This window comes from Adiantum capillus-veneris, chromosome 10 (genome assembly GCF_014529385.1).
Source record: "Adiantum capillus-veneris isolate H3 chromosome 10, ASM1452938v2, whole genome shotgun sequence".
In the NCBI taxonomy this organism is placed as follows: domain Eukaryota; kingdom Viridiplantae; phylum Streptophyta; class Polypodiopsida; order Polypodiales; family Pteridaceae; genus Adiantum; species Adiantum capillus-veneris.
In genome coordinates, this window is record NC_140940.1 from 124,592,281 (window position 1) to 124,610,265 (window position 17,985).

Here is a 17,985-nt window from a genome sequence, read left to right on the forward strand (position 1 = left end):
TCTTCTGTTGCAACCTTCGTCGGTAGTGGGAGACCCCCCGAGGTCGTGGACGTCTGGATCTGCCAAGTTCAGTGGCTCGGTCAAGCAGTGTACCTCTAGTATGAGTAGGCTCTGAGATATGCTGTAATGACTGCTCCGTTGGCTCTCCTCTATCTGGTGTAAAGAAATCTGTGATTCGTCTCTGAGACTGTCTTTCCCCTGATGTCCTCAGCAAGCTCTCCCTAAGTCTGTGCAGCTCTAGCAAGAACAATCTGAGACACCTCTGATCCTTGTAATTCATGACCCTAGAAAAAGGTCCAAACCCTTCTCTGAATAAACAGTGGAAGTGGCCGGGTATCTCATAGTATGCCGGGTAGTGACATGTGTAGTGCAGCTCTATCTCTGGCTCTAAGTTACATAAGTGACATATCCTGGCTCCTGTCGGCACCCCTCGAAATCGGCCAGTCTCGATCTGGAGCTGATGTGAGGATGTGAGTATCTGTCCAATAGCGCATCTTATCCCATGAGATATGTGTATCCATGTATACAGGCCTACTCACAAAGTCGTCCTCCGTGAGTTGGAGAAGATGCTCTTTGTAGAAGGCCATCTTCGTGCCCAACTCCTGTGTCGGTTGTATCTATGTGCTCCTGGTATTTAGCTGAATCAGATCCTAACGTATGAGTCTGGTGATCTCTGTCTGTTTGAGAGACACGGAGGGTGCATCCAGGGAGTATTGAAGCATATACTGACGTACTAGGAGGAAAGTAACAAATAGCAATGTAGAGGTATCTACCCGTCTCTGCCCTGAGCCTCACACACATGTACCTAGCCTGTTCATCCTTGCGTGCTATATATATCAGCGGCTGCAGTTCCTCCCTGAATAGAACTGCCACTTCCCCTGAGCCCTGTCCTCGATGCTCCGATCTAGTCTCCTGTCTGCAGGCTGTCTCCCATCTATATCCACTCACCTGTGGCATGGATTGTCCAGGTGCTTGATGCGTCTCATAGTAGAAAATGATGTCTCTCCCCGTGAAGCTATCCTCAAAGGCCCCTACATCAAGACGGAGTGACCCATTACAATTCCAGGTTGCCATCTTTAGTATGGTCCCATAGGTCTCGCACCGTCATGTGAGACGTCGCTCCAAAATCACCACCTTTCCATCCCTGTAAAAAGCAATCTTCCCCTTTTCCCTTGCTGCTCTTATTTCCGGCATTACTTCTTGCATATGAGCAATCTGCGAGAGGGTGAGATCATCTCCAAGAAAGATGCCAGTCTTCTTTAGAGTCGGTCTCTTCTTCAAGAAATCTTTCTTCGCTTCCATGGAGGGGAAGCGGAGAATGAGTGCCCTTTCCTTTGAGGTTTCTCCGTTGCTCCCACTTTTCTTAGTGCCCACTCTCCAAGCCCTCGTATGCGTCTGTCGTTGACCCCCACCAGAGTCATGAGTTCTTTCACCTCTTTATCTACATTATCTTGGTCTCTGAGGCCACATATCCTTACGTGTAAGGCACGTACATGTCTCCTTTGCTCCTCTTCTAGTGTCAAATTGATGATGATTGGTGTGGGGGTGGGGGTTAATTCCTTGCCTTTTCCTTTCTTGACGATCTCGATCCATTTTTCGGCCTTTTCTGCTTTTGGTTGGGTCTTTGTGATGACATCTACCCACGAGGTCATCATTTCTTTTTGTTGCTCCCCACCTTCTTTGATGGCCCGTACTTGTTCCTTAATCGTGTTAAGCTCTTCAATGACAGAGGGTTGAAGTTCTCCCTCTTCGAGGACATTCTGCGATCGCACCTCTACAAGCTCTTTCTTGAGTGGTGCGATTCCTCATTTTGGGCCTTCACGCGATCTTCGAGTGTATGTATCGTGCTTTCCTGTGATGCCACGCGTGCGTCGAGTCAGTTAATAGTACCTAAGAGATGGCGGTTGATCTTGCTGATGGACTCGCTCAGTTCTTCTTTGTATTTTTGGATGGCATCCTCCACTGGATCATCCTTGCTATTCGGCTTTCTCATGATTGAGAGGCCGCGATAGGAGAGGGAGAGGGGGTACTGGAGTGAAGAAGAGGTTTTTTTTTCCCCCCCTTCTCTCTCTATGTGATTTTCCCCCCCTCTATCTCTCTCTACGCCTTTTTTTCCCCTTTTTCTCTCTACGCGATTTTCTCCCCCTCTTTCTCTCTCTACGTCCCCCTTTTTTCTCTCTCTCTCTCTCTACGCGATCCCCCCCCCCCCTCTTTCTCTCTCTCGCGCTAGGTTAGGAGGGAGCGGGAGTATAGGGACACCAGGTGCAGGTGCAGAACAGGGGAGCAAGGCAGCGAACGGGAGAGGGAGAGAGAGAGAGAGAGAGAGAGAGAGAGAGAGAGGGAGCGCAGGGGCAGCAGGTGAGGGGCAGAGAGAGAGAGAGAGAGAGAGAGAGAGCGCAGGGGCGGCGGGTGCGGGTGCAGAGCAGGGCAACGAGCGAGAGAGCGGGAGCGCAGGGGCAGCAAGCAGGAGAGAGAGAGAGAGAGAGAGAGAGAGAGAGAGAGAGAGGGGGGGAGGGGGGCAACGAGTGCGGGTGCAGAGCAGGGCAGCGAGCGAGAGAGAGAGCGGGAGCGTAGGGGCAGCGGGTGCGTGTGCAGAGCACGGCAACGAGCGAGAGAAGCGAGCGAGAGAGAGAGAGAGAGAGAGAGAGAGAGAGAGAGAGAGAGAGAGAGAGAGAGAGAGAGAGAGAGAGAGAGAGAGCGGGAGTAAAGGGGCAGGAGGTGCGGGTGCAGAGCAGGGGGGAGAGAGAGAGAGAGAGAGAGAGAGAGAGAGAGAGAGAGAGAGAGAGAGTTCAAAGCTCGCCCATGGGGGCCGCCGTGTGCAAAAGAGAAGATGGGCAGTCCGAGGGAGAGACAAGAGAGGAAAGAGCGGAGCAGAGCAGAGGGCCACCAAAAGGCCGGGACACAGAGAGAGAGAGAGAGAGAGAGAGAGAGAGAGAGAGAGAGAGAGAGAGAGAGAGAGAGAGAGAGAGAAGGATGGTGGAGGGTGGATCAAGCAAAGAGCCGGTCAAAGGGTCAAAAAAGGAGGTCAAAGAAGCAGTGCAAGAGGCGGCCTCTCAAAGGGTGGAAATAAAGGGAAAAAATGAATAAAATAATGATAAAATAATGCCAAGGGGCACTAGCTGCAAAGAAAGGAGATAGAGAGCAAATGAAGCCAAAGGTGGCTACCCTCCCAAAATTGCCAAAAAGAGGTGCAAGGTGGACCAATCAGAGCCCAGATGCCCAAATTGAAAGGGGCACCCCTATATTAGCCATTGTTTAGCCATTTTTCATGCTTTTTGCCATAGTAGGCTTCTTGCCAAGGCCTTGAGCCGGTGAGCCTGCAAAGAGCCAAGCTAGAGTGTGTGTGTGGGTTCTTGGGTTGATTTTTTTGTGCAAAGGTGTGTGCCTGCAAAGCCCCAAGTGTGCGTTTTCTTGCCCGGCGACCATGTGGGTGTGCCGTTTGATGTAAATGAGTTGTAAATGATGTTTGAGCAATGGTGAAGCCTCCGTTGTGTTTCTCTCGCGACGTTTCCCCTGTCCCCCTTCTATACTTCTTCTGCTTGTATGTGCGGTGCCGGTGTGGATGTGTGTACCCCCCAAGCCCCTTCTTTGTATGCGGAATGGAAGTGAGAGTGCGGTTTCGTGTGCGGCAGCGGTGTGTGGCTTGAAGCGAGCGGTGAAATGTGTGGTTAGCTGTTGTGTGCGCGTTTGTGCATCAATGTATGTGCGAGCGGTGGCCTGCCAGCGTGTGTCGTGAGTTTCGAAGGTGAACTCTAGTGGATTGGGGTGCTGTGTACGCCCTGGGCTATAGAGAGGCAGTCTGTTTTGTGCCGGGTGTGTTCCTCCTCTCCAACGTTGGAGATGGATTAGCAGCCTTGGATGCTTACTCACTAGATTTCCAAGACCTTGATAATGGTTTTGGCAGCTTTGCAAGCTCTCTTGCAAATAATATGGATGTTTTGGATTGCAATCACATACCCGCTCGATATTGTATCCCACTGTGTCACCAATTCGCCAAAGACTACAAGCTTTGCAACTCCGACAGCCACAAGTCAGTCACCAAAACAAGAAATTTCCAAACACACAGGCCACTGCGTCTCGAGCGAAAGACAAGGGTATGTTTCTACAACAATGTCTACCTCTCTTTTGTTTCAATGATTTTTCATGTTATTTAATGCACCTCTACTCATAAATTTGATTTCTTCTCATGTGGTACATAATTTCGCACTCGACATGCAATTTGCCGAACCCATTCGACAGAGCATCAAGACTCACAATGATGGACTAAGGTTGTGCCACTGGTCAACCTCCGCCTTTAGCACTGTTCTGAAGTCATATCGACTTCCGCATTATGGGCTTACCATTTTCTTTGTGCTTGCTCGTATGTATCATGTGGTTGAGCAATCTCTTCCTCATATGTATCATGTGGTCGAGGAATCTCTTCCTCCATAACCATTGTACTTGGCATGTATTCATTAGCAAATTTCTACCCTTTTGTGGAACAACTCTTGCTTCTACGATAATGCTTTTGCCTGGTAGCCATCTTGGTTCTCGGCAACCTCGCCAAGATCAATCTTAGGTGCGGTTACCATCAAATACTTACACACCCATGTGATGTCCCGAAACCACTTTTGGATTGACAAATGCTCCCGCAACTCTCCAGCAAATGATGAATGACCTCTTTTGCTCGTATGTAGGAAAGTGGGTTCTCGTGTTCATCGACAACGTACTTAGTTATATGGACACTCGAGGAGCATTTGCAACACCTTCGTCTCGTCTTATGTCTTTTACGACGAGAGAAATTCGCAATCCAAGTGCGAATTTTTCCCGCACGAAGTTTTTGTGTCTCACCCTTGTCATCTCAATTGATGGCATCCACATTGATCCCGAACGAGTGGTTCTACGGAGGCCCGTTTTACGAACCATACAGCAAGTGAAATTTTTTCTAGGTTTCATCAGATTTTCAGGAATTCATCAAAGACTACGCCAAGATTGCTAAACCCTTTACACATTTGCTAAAGGGAGTTCAAAGCAAGCAGCATAGTGTTAGTCCATCTTTTACGTGGACTGATGAGCTCGATCAATGTTTCAAACATTGAAACAACTAGTTACATATGCAGCGATTTTCGGATGTTGCAGATAGTGGATCCGAACAAACCCTTTAAGGTGGAAGCGAATGCCACTGATTATGCCATGGGTGCTGTCCTGTAGCACTTGAAAGTGGTAGGCTCATGGACACACAAGCCCGTTACTCCACACAGGATAAGAAATCGTTGGCAGTCATCCGTGCTTTGAAAATTTGGCATTACTACTTACATGGTGCCCACTTTGTGGTATGGATTAAGAATAAAATGAAATAACCTACCAAGTGCTCAACTAAAAAAAGCTGCTAGAACATGAAGAATCTTAAATATAAAACATTGTGAAATATGTGGCCTAAACTTCAAAACTCGACATTAAGCAACAACCTGACCCATGCTTTTTGCATTATCTCTTACAATAGCAATTTTTTAATTGGAATTTTGCCTGTCAAAATTTTTACCTTTGAGTCCGAGCCAGTAACTAAGATAATATTTTTCCCCCAGCCAAGTACAGTCGGTACAAAACCTGATCACATAATTATGTACAGCATACAAAAATTTGTTACTGCCAGTTGATTTAAATATCACAGAAAAAGTTCCTATAGCCGTACTGGCCCTCTTTTATACCTGCCTGAAAACCTTACTCCAAACTGAAAAGAGAAAAAAAGGGGAAAAAAAGTAACGAAGAGAAGGTGCAAATGATGATGGAAAGAGAGGGCCAACCATGATTTGCAAATTTGGCCGCAAAGTTCCCAGCTACCTTGTCCAAGGAAAACCTTCATGGAGACTTCGGAATCAGCACATTAGTAGATGATTTTCTTTTCGTGATTTTTGACACCATTTTGATAAAGAATTAAAAAAACGCTCCACCATGAATGTTGTAATCCACCTGTAAATCGCACCATCCAAATGGCCAGCTAAGCATGTGCAACCATCGGGACTGCAAGCAAGACTTACAACAGGACTAGATGATCCATGTGTGTGAAGTGTTATTGTCCTGTTTGTGCGTAGTTGTCCTGCCTGGATTGAAAGAGATATATCAGAACTTGAAATAGCAATAAGAAGAAGATTGGGTTGATAGTGGACTCTAGCAAATACTGAGATAGAGATAGGTTAACCGATAATTATTGTTAATTAGATAGCAGCTAGACTTGCTGATTCACAGGCATTCAAATGTAACAAAAATCAGGACAGTTAGCTTGGCTGATGTACGGATACAGGTAAGAAAAACTATTAATTATAGGAGCCAAATAATCAAAGAGAACATATACCTAGATGCATCCAGGATAAGCCCAGATTCACCCTTAAGGGGAAGTGCAAGGTAAAGACCCATGGTAGTCACCCACAAGACAATATAACTATCAGCTCCATCATGCATAGTATTGACTAGATACCACGACATCCCCACTAATGTCGCCAGTGCCCAATAGTGGTTGTAGAACTAGGTACTAACATATGCTCCCAGAACACACTACACCACACTAACGCACACATGAGCATACATCAACACAAAGTTCAGCATACTGAGTTTCTGTCATGACTCCGGAGATGAAGGGTCTCAATCATAATGAAGCCATGTTGATGTCCAAGAGAAAATATAACTTTTTACAACGCATTGCATAAAAATGCCTCCCACACTCCCTCACTCCTCTATATCTTTCAAGAACCATTTATCCAAATTTCCAACTGCAAGAAATTATAAAAAGGACCAAAAAGGGTTCTTAAAATGATTTTCTACACAGCTACTTTTATATCGTTCCTTCACTCCTAAGCATTCAATAGTCAACAATAAAAGGCCAAATTCAATGTAAAAGATATCTCTTTAATCCAACGTCTACCTTGACTTTTCCATCACACAAACCAAATAGGATCTCTATTTGATTTAAGTGAGGCCAGACAATGCTGTTTATCGGTAATGTCTGCTGAAATTTGTTGCATATCGACTTCTTTTCTCCCCAGTCCAACCTATCAAAAAAAAGAATCATAAGTCATTCTTACATGGCTTTCTTATTCAGCTACATTGCTTCATTCATCAAGGTCTTTAGGAGATCTCTAGCTTCTTAACATTAGGTTTGTGCTTGAGCCACAATAGTGGCTTGACACCTCATTCCATAATATTGGCTCCAAGACTTACTATTTTTCAAGAAAGCGTGAGAATAGGATATCCTTGAGGTCTTATCACATAGAGAAACATTTTAGCATACCATTTATCACAAAGTGGAAAATAAAAAATAATGATTTTTTAAAAATAGTCAAAAGCCACAAAACTGGCTTTTAAATTTGACAGCATACGCGTCTTTGAGGCCTAAAACAAGTTGGCAATCTTTTTTTTTTAATATATTCATTGTATACATGTCCAATATTTTTCCAAAACGTTTCAATGTGCTTTGAAGGTTTTTAAGGCATCTACATGGAATACTTCTGAACAATTTGTGTTCGATTGTACCTAAAAGATTACTCTTGAAAAATACTAGCTTTGTATGGAATTATTTATTTCTATTTTTTTTCAACCCCTATGTGCCTTGAAAACAAACCGAAAAGGATTTGATGAGGTTTTTAGTGCTTCATGAGAAAAAGAATTTGCACAAAACTTGCTTATAGCAACAAATGGCTTGTGTTCACACAGCCCTAGTGTTAAGACCACATATACAGATAACTAGCATTATAATCCATGCATCTAGATTGACCCCCTTCATCCTCCACTTATGGCTTCTACACGTAGGCTTCTATAAGGTGTAATCAAGTTTTTGTCAAAAAGCACAACACTCGTGTTGATCAATCATGTGTATAGTAACACTTTTCTTGTTTAACGAGTGTATAACAAGATGCAACAACTGAGAGCGCAGAGCTGTTATTAAGTTTATAATAGAAACTCTTTCATCATAGACCTTGGATCTTACCCCAGTTTATAAATGAAGATAATGTCATCACTTTGAGCAATTGCCAGCTTAGTGCTGTCAGGAGAAAATACCATCCCTATGACTATATACAATTTTGAGCCCTGCAGATATGTAGAGAATCCTTAGCACGCAAACAATCTTTCATAGCATAACAAGGCCCCAATAAAATTTTGTGCCAGATAAACAACATATGCCTACAAGAGTTTGTAGGGCACCACATTACAAAAATACAGCGAGGATTACAGCTACCAAAACCAAGAAAAATTTCCTTTACCTTTGCATCGGCAGGCTTTGTTGCAAACTTTTCCTTCAATGCTCCTGACTCGTCAAAAAGGTGAACAATTCGGGTTATAGTAGCAGCTGCCAACTTCCGACTGAGCCATGCATCATACTTTAATTAAGTTCCATAGAATTTCATCAACTTTTACTGAGATTAACAATAGCACTTGCATGCCTCATACACAATGTTACCTCGCAAGTCTGCAAATGCAGCTGTACAGAGTGCCTAACCTAGTATCAGTGAGCTGATCTACCCTACTTCAAAGTGTGTTGAAAAGCCACTTGTGTGGCAGTGTGCAGACCTCAGCCTACCCTCCTAGAAAATTTGATGTACCTACTTTGAATACCAATTACAAGAGAAAAAAAAATGCAAAAAAAAAATTATGACATTTTATGCATGTAATCATGATCCCTAATGATGACAAGGATGCAGTGGATGCATCAGACAAGTCAAAAAGCTTCTTTTGATAATGAGGTGCACAATGCAACCTTTAAGACTGCAATAAGAAAGTGAGCTCAACTCCTCAGTAACTACTACCACAAATCCTCAATTATCAACGCCAGCACTATAAAGGGTTTCTACACTTCCAAGTCTATGTTTCCAAGTTTTCGGCAACTATTTTGAGTCTCATCAATGTTCTAAAATTTTTAAAGGGTGTTGCAATCTATTTACTAGGGGGTTCCTACTCTAATCTACACAAAAGGTTTGTTATCACGAGAAACATACAATCAAGCATGCTTAAACCAAAAATACAAACAAATATATATGTAAGAGGGATAAAGATGCATCTAGGTCAGCTGCCCACTCTTGGGGATTGGAATGGAGCCAGCTCTTTGAGCGAGCTTTTCTTCCCTAAATTCTGTATTTTACCGAAAATGCTCCCTCAAGAGGCGATTGGAACGAGCTTTTGGGAGAGAGCTTGTTTTTACTCTTATCTCTCTCTCTCTCTCTCTCTCTCTCTCTCTCTCTCTCTCTCTCTCTCTCTCTCTCTCTCTCTCTCTCTCTTTGCTTAGCGTACTCTCTCCCTCTGAACTCTATCGTGTTGCCCCCCTGCAGCCCAGCCCAGCCCCGCCCCGCGCGCTCCCCCCCCCCCCCCCCCCCCCCCCGTGCCATGCCCTTACGCTACCTCTCCCCTACCATACCTCCTCGCGTTCCCCCACTCGCTCAGCTACCATGCCCGCTGTTCTCTGTTGTGACCTGCGTTTTCTGCAGAACAGAGACAAAGAAAAGGGTGTCGAGAACACAGATTTCGTCGAGCACGGAATTTTTTCTAATTCTTCTAGTACAGGTTCAGCACTTTTCCACAAGGGAATCGAGAAATTCAGACAGCAGATTTTTTTCGGCAAATGTATGCTTAATGCGGATGTACGCTTGAAGCGGATGATAATGTATGCATAGTGTGGATGCATATGCATATGTGCGCTTAGTGGCTCTTTTTCGGACGGCGATTAACCATGAGGAAGTTGAACGATAAAGCCGACCCCCTAGAGGATGCCATTCAAAAGTGCAAAGAGGAAATGACGGAGACCATTACCAAGATGAACCGCAATCTATTGGGCACAATAAAAATGCTCGAAGGACGCATGCTGATCCAAGAGAGCAAGATAAATGCACTGGAAGACCGAGTGACCACTCGGGGAGAAGAGATTGCGTCACTCAAGAAAGATCTCGCCGAAACACTGGAGGAGGGCGAACTGCAACCCTCAGTAATCAAAGAAATCAACACGATCAAGGAGCAAGTGCGGGCCATCAAAGAGGGAGAAGAGCAACACAAAGAGATGACGACTTCTTGGGTGGATGTTCTTACAAAAACTCAACAGAAGGCCGATGAAGCCAAGAAATGGATCGAGGTGGCCAAGAAAGGAAAAGGCAAGGAGATAACGTCCACGTCCACACCCACTTTCATTAACCAGACACTAGAGGAGGAGCAAAGAAGACGTGTGCGCGCTTTACATGTGAGGATTTGCGATCTTAAAGACAAAGGCAATGTGGACGAAGAGGTAAAAGAACTCATGGCCTTGATGGGGGTTCATGAGCCGACGCACACAAGAGCCTGGAGAGTGGGCAACATAAAGAAAAATGGAAGCAGTGGGGAGACCTAAAAAGAAAGGGCAATCATCCTCTGTTTTCCCTCCATGGAAGCGAAGAAGTCTTCCTGAAGAAAAGACCAACTCTTAAGGAGACGGGGATCTTTCTCGGGGATGATCTTACCCTCTTGCAGATCGCTCATATGCAGGAAGTAATGCCAGAGATTAGAGCGGCAAGGGGAAAAGGCAAGATTGCCTTTTACTGAGATGGAAGAGTGGTAATACTAGAGCGACGCTCCACATGACAGTACGGGACTTATGGGACCACACTCAAAGTGGCTACCTGGAACTGTAATGGATCCATGCGTCTTGATGTGGGTGCTGGGTGCCTTTGAGGATAGTTTACTGGAAGAGACATCATCTTCTACTCTGAGACACACCAGGCCCCTGGGCAATCCATGCCTCACATCAGTGGATACAGGTGGGAGACAGCTTACAGACAGGAGACACGCTCAGAGCACAGAGGACGGGGCTCGGGGGGAGTGGCAGTGTTATTTAGAGAGGATTTGCAGCCATTGATACATATAGCCCGTAGGGATGAGCAAGCTCGGTACATGTGGGTGAGATTGAAAGCAAAGACAGGCAGACATCTCTACATTGCTATTTGCTACTTTCCCCCGAGTACATCAGTCTATGCACCACCCAAAGGACAATCCTCTTTTTCTATTTTGGATGATGACATATGGGAGTTCTCTAGAGATGGTGACATTATCATTCTAGGGGACTTCAATGCTAGGACTGCCCATCACCAGACAGTAGTTTATGATACTTCAGAGGAGATGCTGAGAGAGCTAGATGTTGTAGAGACATGCCTGTCCATAGTATCACACGATGTGGAATATACTGAGTATGGGCGACACCTTATAGACATGGGCACCGCACATGGATTAGCCATCTTGAATGGCCTACAGAGGTTTCTTACTACTGCGGGAGGTTTCACATGCTTCCCACACAGACATGGAGCCAGCACAGTGGACTATGTCATGGCACAGCCGAATCTCATCTCTAGTATCCAGGATCTCACAGTTGGGCCTAGACCGGTCGAGGTAGCACTGGATCATGCTCTTGTGTCGATGACCATCTCCTTCCAGTTTAGTGTAGCACACAGGCCGCGGGTAGCAACCCCTACTTGCTACACCTTCACACGGAAGACGGACTCTGTATACATAGACGGGATCTACAAACGCCTATGCACAAGGAACCGGGGCGACCTCTGGAGGAGCTAACTACTATACTGACACAGACATTACATGATGCAGCAGCAGAGGCATACCCACACACCCAGCCTAGGTAGAGACGCCGATCAGGGAGCATGCCTCAAAACAGCTGGTACGATGAGGAGTGCCGCCAGACTAGAGCTAGACTTCAGAGGGAGGTGCTTTTGGGGGACGTCACTCACAGACAGTCAGAGATTGACTTCTGACACCTGGTGCGGCGGAAGAAGAGGGTATGTTTGGCTCGACTCGAGCAGGATCTATACCAACTATTTTTAAGTCAGGACGCGCGTGCGACGTGGCGGCTCTTTCATGAGCAGTCCCCCCCCCTGCTGTTACCTCCACAAAAACCTGGGGTCAGTACGCATCATCTTTGTACACAGTACCTGGACAACCGCCCCTTCCCAACCCCCCCGATCCATGTCCACACACATGTGCTTTTTTCATCGTTGAGATGGTGAAGAAATCCATTGACAGGATGAGGACTGGGAGAGCATATGATCATGATGGCTTAGTCGTTGAGCATCTTATGCATGCCAAAGACCTACTAGCAGAGCTACTAGCAGTTATGTTTAACCGTGCCATATGTGAGGGCCTGTCGGACACTTGGAGCCTATCTACGATTGTACCCATCTTCAAGTCAAGAGACCCCATGGAGACTGGGAATTATCGCACTATCATGATTGGAGACACACTGGCACGGTTGTATGCATCCATTCTTGAGCAACAGTTGAGTAGATGGGCAGAGAAGAAAGAAATGCGTGCAGTTGGGCAGGCAGGGTTCAGGAGAGGCTTCTCTACTCTTGACCATATCTCGACACTCAGGGCCATCATGGAGGAGGGCAAATCTCATGGGAGACGGATCTATTGTAGCTTTGTGGACTTCCGCAAAGCCTTTGACACAATATCCAGAGCTAGATTGATGCGCAGATTACAGGAGATGGGAGTACCCACATAGCTCATTTGGGGGATCATGGCATTGTACAGACCAGTAGTAGGGCATGTACGCACCCCTGAGGGACTATCTACATCGGTTCACTCCACTATTGGGGTGAAGCAGGGCTGCCCGCTCTCTCCTGCTCTATCCGGTATGTATATGGATGAGGTTTCTGACTATATTGAGAGCGATGGTGATAGAGGTGCACAGTTGGCAGGGACATGGATTCCACTTTTGTTATATGCTGATGATATTGTGTTGATCTCCGAATCTCCGGAGGGAATGCAACGTCAATTGGATGCTTTGCATAGGTTTGCCCACGAAAGTGGTTTGTCTGTCAACCTTGGTAAAACCAAGGTTATGGTGTTTAATACCACCCCACAGTGGATCAGGAGGTCAGCACCTACATTCACATACGGCCAGGAGACTGTGGAGTACACAGATGCTTACACTTACCTTGGAGTGGTTTTTAGCGGACCTGCATTCTCACTCAGAAGAGCAGCAGAGACCAGATTGACTAGAGCATTGGGTAGATTGGAGAGGATGTGTTCGCAGGTTCAATTTCAGGAGCCTCGGACGAAACTCTGGCTCTTTGACACTTTGGTGGCTTCTGCATTGCTCTATGGAGCTGAGATATGGGGACCTTCGTTGGATCACAATGGGAGGCCGGGTCGCACTGATGGATGGGGGAACATGGAGAAACCTCTCGTCTCTATGATCTCGCGGCACATTAGAGCCAAGGCATCAATACCACGGGCCATTATCCGAGCAGAGCTAGCGGCCCCCCCACTAGTGGTTGAGGCGCTCACCAGATCAGTCTCCTTCATACACCGCACATGGGAACTTCCTAGAGACAGATATGCTCGCATTGCACTTGAGTCATCTCGACAGTTAGCCATGCAAGGAGATACAACATGCCGGTATGGGGAGATGGCATCATGGTTCCAGGCGCATGGGTTCAGCATAGACAGGTTGCCACCCTTCCAGTACTCATTGGATGCACCATCTCTCACTCTTACACAGTCCGAGATCACCAGGCTCATCCACCAAGACCTGACCCAACTAGACACCAGGAGGACTTGGATACAGCCATCACAGGAACTGGGCACGAAGATGGCTTTCTACAGAGACCATCTTCTCCAACTTACAGAGGATGGTTTTGTGACGAGACCCAAATACATGGACACCCACTTGTCTCATGGGATACGATGTGCTATTGGCCAGTTACGCACATCTTCACCAACTATGGATTGAGACTGGGAGATACAGCGGAGTACCAACAGAGGCCAAGACAGGCCCCTTGTGTGACATGGAGCCTGAGACAAAGTTGCACTACGCATGCCGTTGCCCCGTCAACTATGAGATACGAGGCCGCTTCCATTGCTTGTTCAGAGAGGGTTTTGGACCACTCTCAAGCTTCATGGGATACGAGGATCAGAGATGCCTGGATTTGTTCTTGCTCGAGCTGCGCAGACACAAAGATAGCTTGATGAGTAGCGAAGCTAGTCAATCTCAAAGACGGATCACAGACTTCTTCAGAGCAGACACGGGACAGCCATAGGAGCCACTCCCAAGCAGAGCTCCCTCTCGTCTCACACCAGAGGCACACTGATCGACCGAGCGATTGAGTTGGGGAAATCCAGGCGCCCACGACTACGGAGGACTACACGGCATCGACGGAGGCTACATCAGAAGATTCGGAGCACTCTGGCTAGGCATGCACGACGCCTGGTCAGACTACTAACCATGGAGGAGATTGATGAGATCCGCCAACGACCGATGCTAGATCTCCTGTGATTTAGCTATCCCAGCAAGCCGCCCATTTTGCTTAGTTCACATCGACCAGTCTAGAATCCCGTAGTATATATCTTTGTTCTGTTATGTTGTTATTTTGTTACTCTGACTTTGTATCAGATCCACCACATTGTAACTTTCTGGTCTCATAGGTCACTTTGGCCTTTTGAAGACGTTAATATAACATTTCATTTCTCTCTCTCTCTCTCTCTCTCTCTCTCTCTCTCTCTCTCTCTCTCTCTCTCTCTCTCTCTCTCTCTCTCTCTCTCTCTCTCTCTCTCTCTCTCTCTCTCTCTCTCTCTCTCTCTCTCTCTCTCTCTCTCTCTCTCTCTCATGAGTTTTCTCCTGTGATTCAGCCTCCCTTCCAGTACTCACTGGATGCACCCTCTCTGACTCTTACACAGTCCGAGATCACCAGGCTCATCTGCCAGGACTTGACTCAGCTAGACACCAGGAGGACATGGACACAGCCAGCACAGGAGTTGGGCACGAAGATGGCTTTCTACAGAGAGCATCTCCTCCAGCTTACGGTTGATGGTTTTGTGGCGAGGCCCAAATACATGGACACCCACTTGTCTCATGGGATACGATGTGCTATCGGCCAGATCCGTACATCTTCACCAGCTGCGGATCGAGACTGGGAGATACAGCAGAGTACCCGCAGAGGCCAGGACATGCCCCCTGTGTGACATCGGAGCCTGAGACAGAGTTGCACTACACATTCCACTGCCCCGTCTACTACGAGATACGAGGCCGCTTCCATTGCTTGTTCAAAGAGGGCTTTGGACCATTCTCCAGAGTCATGCAGTACGAGGATCAGAGATGCTTGGGCTTGTTTTTGCTCGAGCTACGCAGACACAGAGAGAGCCTGATGAGAGGAGAGGCTAGCCAGTCCCAGAGACAGATCACAGATTTCTTTAGAGCTGCCACTGGACACCCAGAGGAGTTACTACCATAGCAGAGCTCGTCATCTCACACCAGAGGCACACTGATCGACCGAGCGACCGAGCTGGGAAGATCCAGACACCCACGACTGCAGAGGACTACACAGCATCGGCGGAGGCTGCATCAGAGGATTCGGATCACTTTGGCTCGACATGCACGATGCCCGGTCAGACTACTGACCATGGAGGAGATTGATGAGATCCGCCAGCGACAGATGCTGGATCTCTTGTGATCTAGCTATCCAGCTAGCTGCTGTTCACACCTAGTAGTTTAGGATTCCATAGTATTTTATTGTGACATTTGTCATTTTCATTTTTGTCATTGTTGTCATCTTGTTACTCTGACTCTGACTTTGTATCAGATCCACCACATTGTAACTTTCTGGTCTCATAGATCACTTTGGCCTTTTGAAGATGTTAATATAACATTTCATTTCTCTCTCTCTCTCTCTCTCTCTCTCTCTCTCTCTCTCTCTCTCTCTCTCTCTCTCTCGGATGAGTTTTCTCCTGTGATTCAGCTATCCCAGCAAGCCGCCCATTTTGCTTTTGCTTAGTTCACATCGACCAGTCTAGGACCCCAGAGTATATATCTTTGTTTTGTATTGTTGTTATTTTGTTACTCTGACTTTGTATCAGATCCACCACATTGTAACTTTCTCGTCTCATAGGTCACTTTGACCTTTTGAAGAACATTTCATTTCATTTCTCTCTCTCTCTCTCTCTCTCTCTCTCTCTCTCTCTCTCTCTCTCTCTCTCTCTCTCTCTCTCTCTCTCTCTCTTCAGCCTCAGCACCTCAGCGCGCAGGTTTCAGTCAGCTCCACAGCGCGCAAGTTTCAGCCTCAGCACCACAGCGCCTCAGCGCGCAGGTTTCAGTCAGCTCCACAGCGCGCAGGTTTCAGCCTCAGCACCACAGCGCGCAAATTTCGGCCTCAGCAACACAGTGCGCAAGTTTTCAGCCTCAGTACCACAGCGCACAGGTTTTAAGGCAGGCTGGGGTTGTTGAAAGTACAGGGCTGCAGAAACGAAAAGGGTGCAGGTCACTGGCGCACCCTCTCTCTCTCTCTCTCTTTATCAACTCAGTACTAGACTTCCCATCGCCGTCACCCTCTGCAGTGCCCACCAGCTTTACCGGCTTGCAACGTTCATCAAACCTGCAAGGATTTATTTGCAAGGAATTTGAAAACTGCAAAGCTCACAGAAATTGCAAATTGACACATACAGAAAGCAAACATATGCCATGTAGGCTGAATGGGGAAACATATGTATGCATAATGCGGTGCTCTCTCCTCTCTCTCAGAAAGTGAAACAAATAAGGAAAGACAAATGGCGGCGCACTACATGGTCACAAGCAAGAGGATGACAGCCATTGAAAAGGAGTTGAAAGAATGCAAAGCTCACATGGATGAGTGGAAGAAAGAGAAGAATTTAATTCTCGAATGGAAAAAGAGGGAGGAACAGGCGAGGGAACTAGAACGCAAGGAGTTCCGGGACGAAATTCAAGCTTTAAAAAGTAGCATCTCAGCCCTTCGGGAGGAACTCGACGAAACCAAAGAGGGAAGACGCCTCGAAGATGGGGAAATTCAGCCATCAATGATTGACGAGCTGAATAGTACACGAGCACAAGTCAAAGAAATAAAGGAGGAAGGAGAAATGAAGACCTCATGGGTGGAGGTTCTCTCCAAAACGCAAAAGAAAATGGACGAGGCTGAAAAATGGATTGAAGTTGTCAAGAAGGGAAAGGGCAAGGAAATTCCGACTACACCCGACATCATCAACAAAACACTAGAAGAGGAACAACGAAGAAGGGTACGCGCTCTACACGTGAGAGTGACCGGCCTAAAAGATTCAGATAAAGTGGACCAAGAGGTGAAGAACCTCATGTCCATGATGGGAGTGGAGAAGCCCTCGCACACACAAGCTTGGAGAGTGGGCAAGAAGAGTGAAGGCAATGGGGAGAGTTCAAAAGGACGGGCTCTCATTTTGCGCTTTCCCTCCATGGAAGAAAAGAAAGACTTTTTAAAGAAGAGGCCAACCCTCAAGAAAACAGGTATCTTTTTGGGAGATGATCTTACGCTCTCACAGCTTGCACATATGAGAGAGGTCATGCCAGAGATTATAGCAGCAAGGGAGAAGGGGAAGTTAGCTTTCTACAGAAATGGACGAGTAGTGATTACAGAGCACCGCTCTACATGACGGTGCGAGACCTATGGGACCACTCTCAAGATGGCAGTTTGGAACTGTAATGGTTCGTATAGACTTGATGTGGGGGCCTTTGAGGATAGCTTCAGAGACAGAGACATTGTTTTCTACTCAGAGACTCATCAGGCTCCAGGACAGTTGATGCCGCACATATCAGGATACAGATGGGAGACAGCTTGTAGGACATGCACCAGAACTGCACATGGGACTAGAGGATCAGGAGGTGTAGCAGTTCTTTTCAGAGAGGAGCTTCAACCACTATTGCGCATAGTTCGGAGAGATGATCAGGCCAGATACTTGTGGGTGAGGCTGAGGGCAGAGACTGGACGTTTCTTGTACATCGCCATATGCTATTTTCCTCCCAGCACTTCAATATATGCTTCACCCAGAGGACAGTCTCCTTACTCTGCACTTGATGATGATATCTGGGAGTTCTCCAGAGATGGAGACATCATACTCCTGGGGGATTTCAATGCCCGTACAGGCAGCTCACAGACAGTCTTCTATGACACATCAAAGGAGATGCTTAGAGAGCTAGAGCCAGAGGAGTTGGGACTTGAGAGATGCTCA

At 46.7% G+C, this 17,985-nt stretch overlaps 1 protein-coding gene across 14 annotated transcripts in view; it reads right to left on the reverse strand.

Moving 5' to 3' along the window:
• The window catches only part of LOC147449581 (intraflagellar transport protein 172-like), a 248,756-nt gene that overhangs the window by 202,365 nt on the left and 28,406 nt on the right, over positions 1 to 17,985 (reverse strand). For 13 of the 14 annotated variants that reach the window (XM_086521995.1, XM_086522001.1, XM_086522003.1 and 10 more), the window contains 6 exons: positions 8,235 to 8,334; positions 7,961 to 8,061; positions 6,899 to 7,025; positions 5,950 to 6,080; positions 5,784 to 5,836; positions 5,522 to 5,586 (listed from right to left, as the gene is read on the reverse strand). In XM_086521995.1, the coding sequence (XP_086378121.1) occupies positions 5,522 to 5,586; positions 5,784 to 5,836; positions 5,950 to 6,080; positions 6,899 to 7,025; positions 7,961 to 8,061; positions 8,235 to 8,334 (577 nt within the window). The remainder of the gene's footprint in view (positions 1 to 5,521; positions 5,587 to 5,783; positions 5,837 to 5,949; positions 6,081 to 6,898; positions 7,026 to 7,960; positions 8,062 to 8,234; positions 8,335 to 17,985) is intronic. The other variant, XM_086522008.1, reaches the window with a different exon arrangement.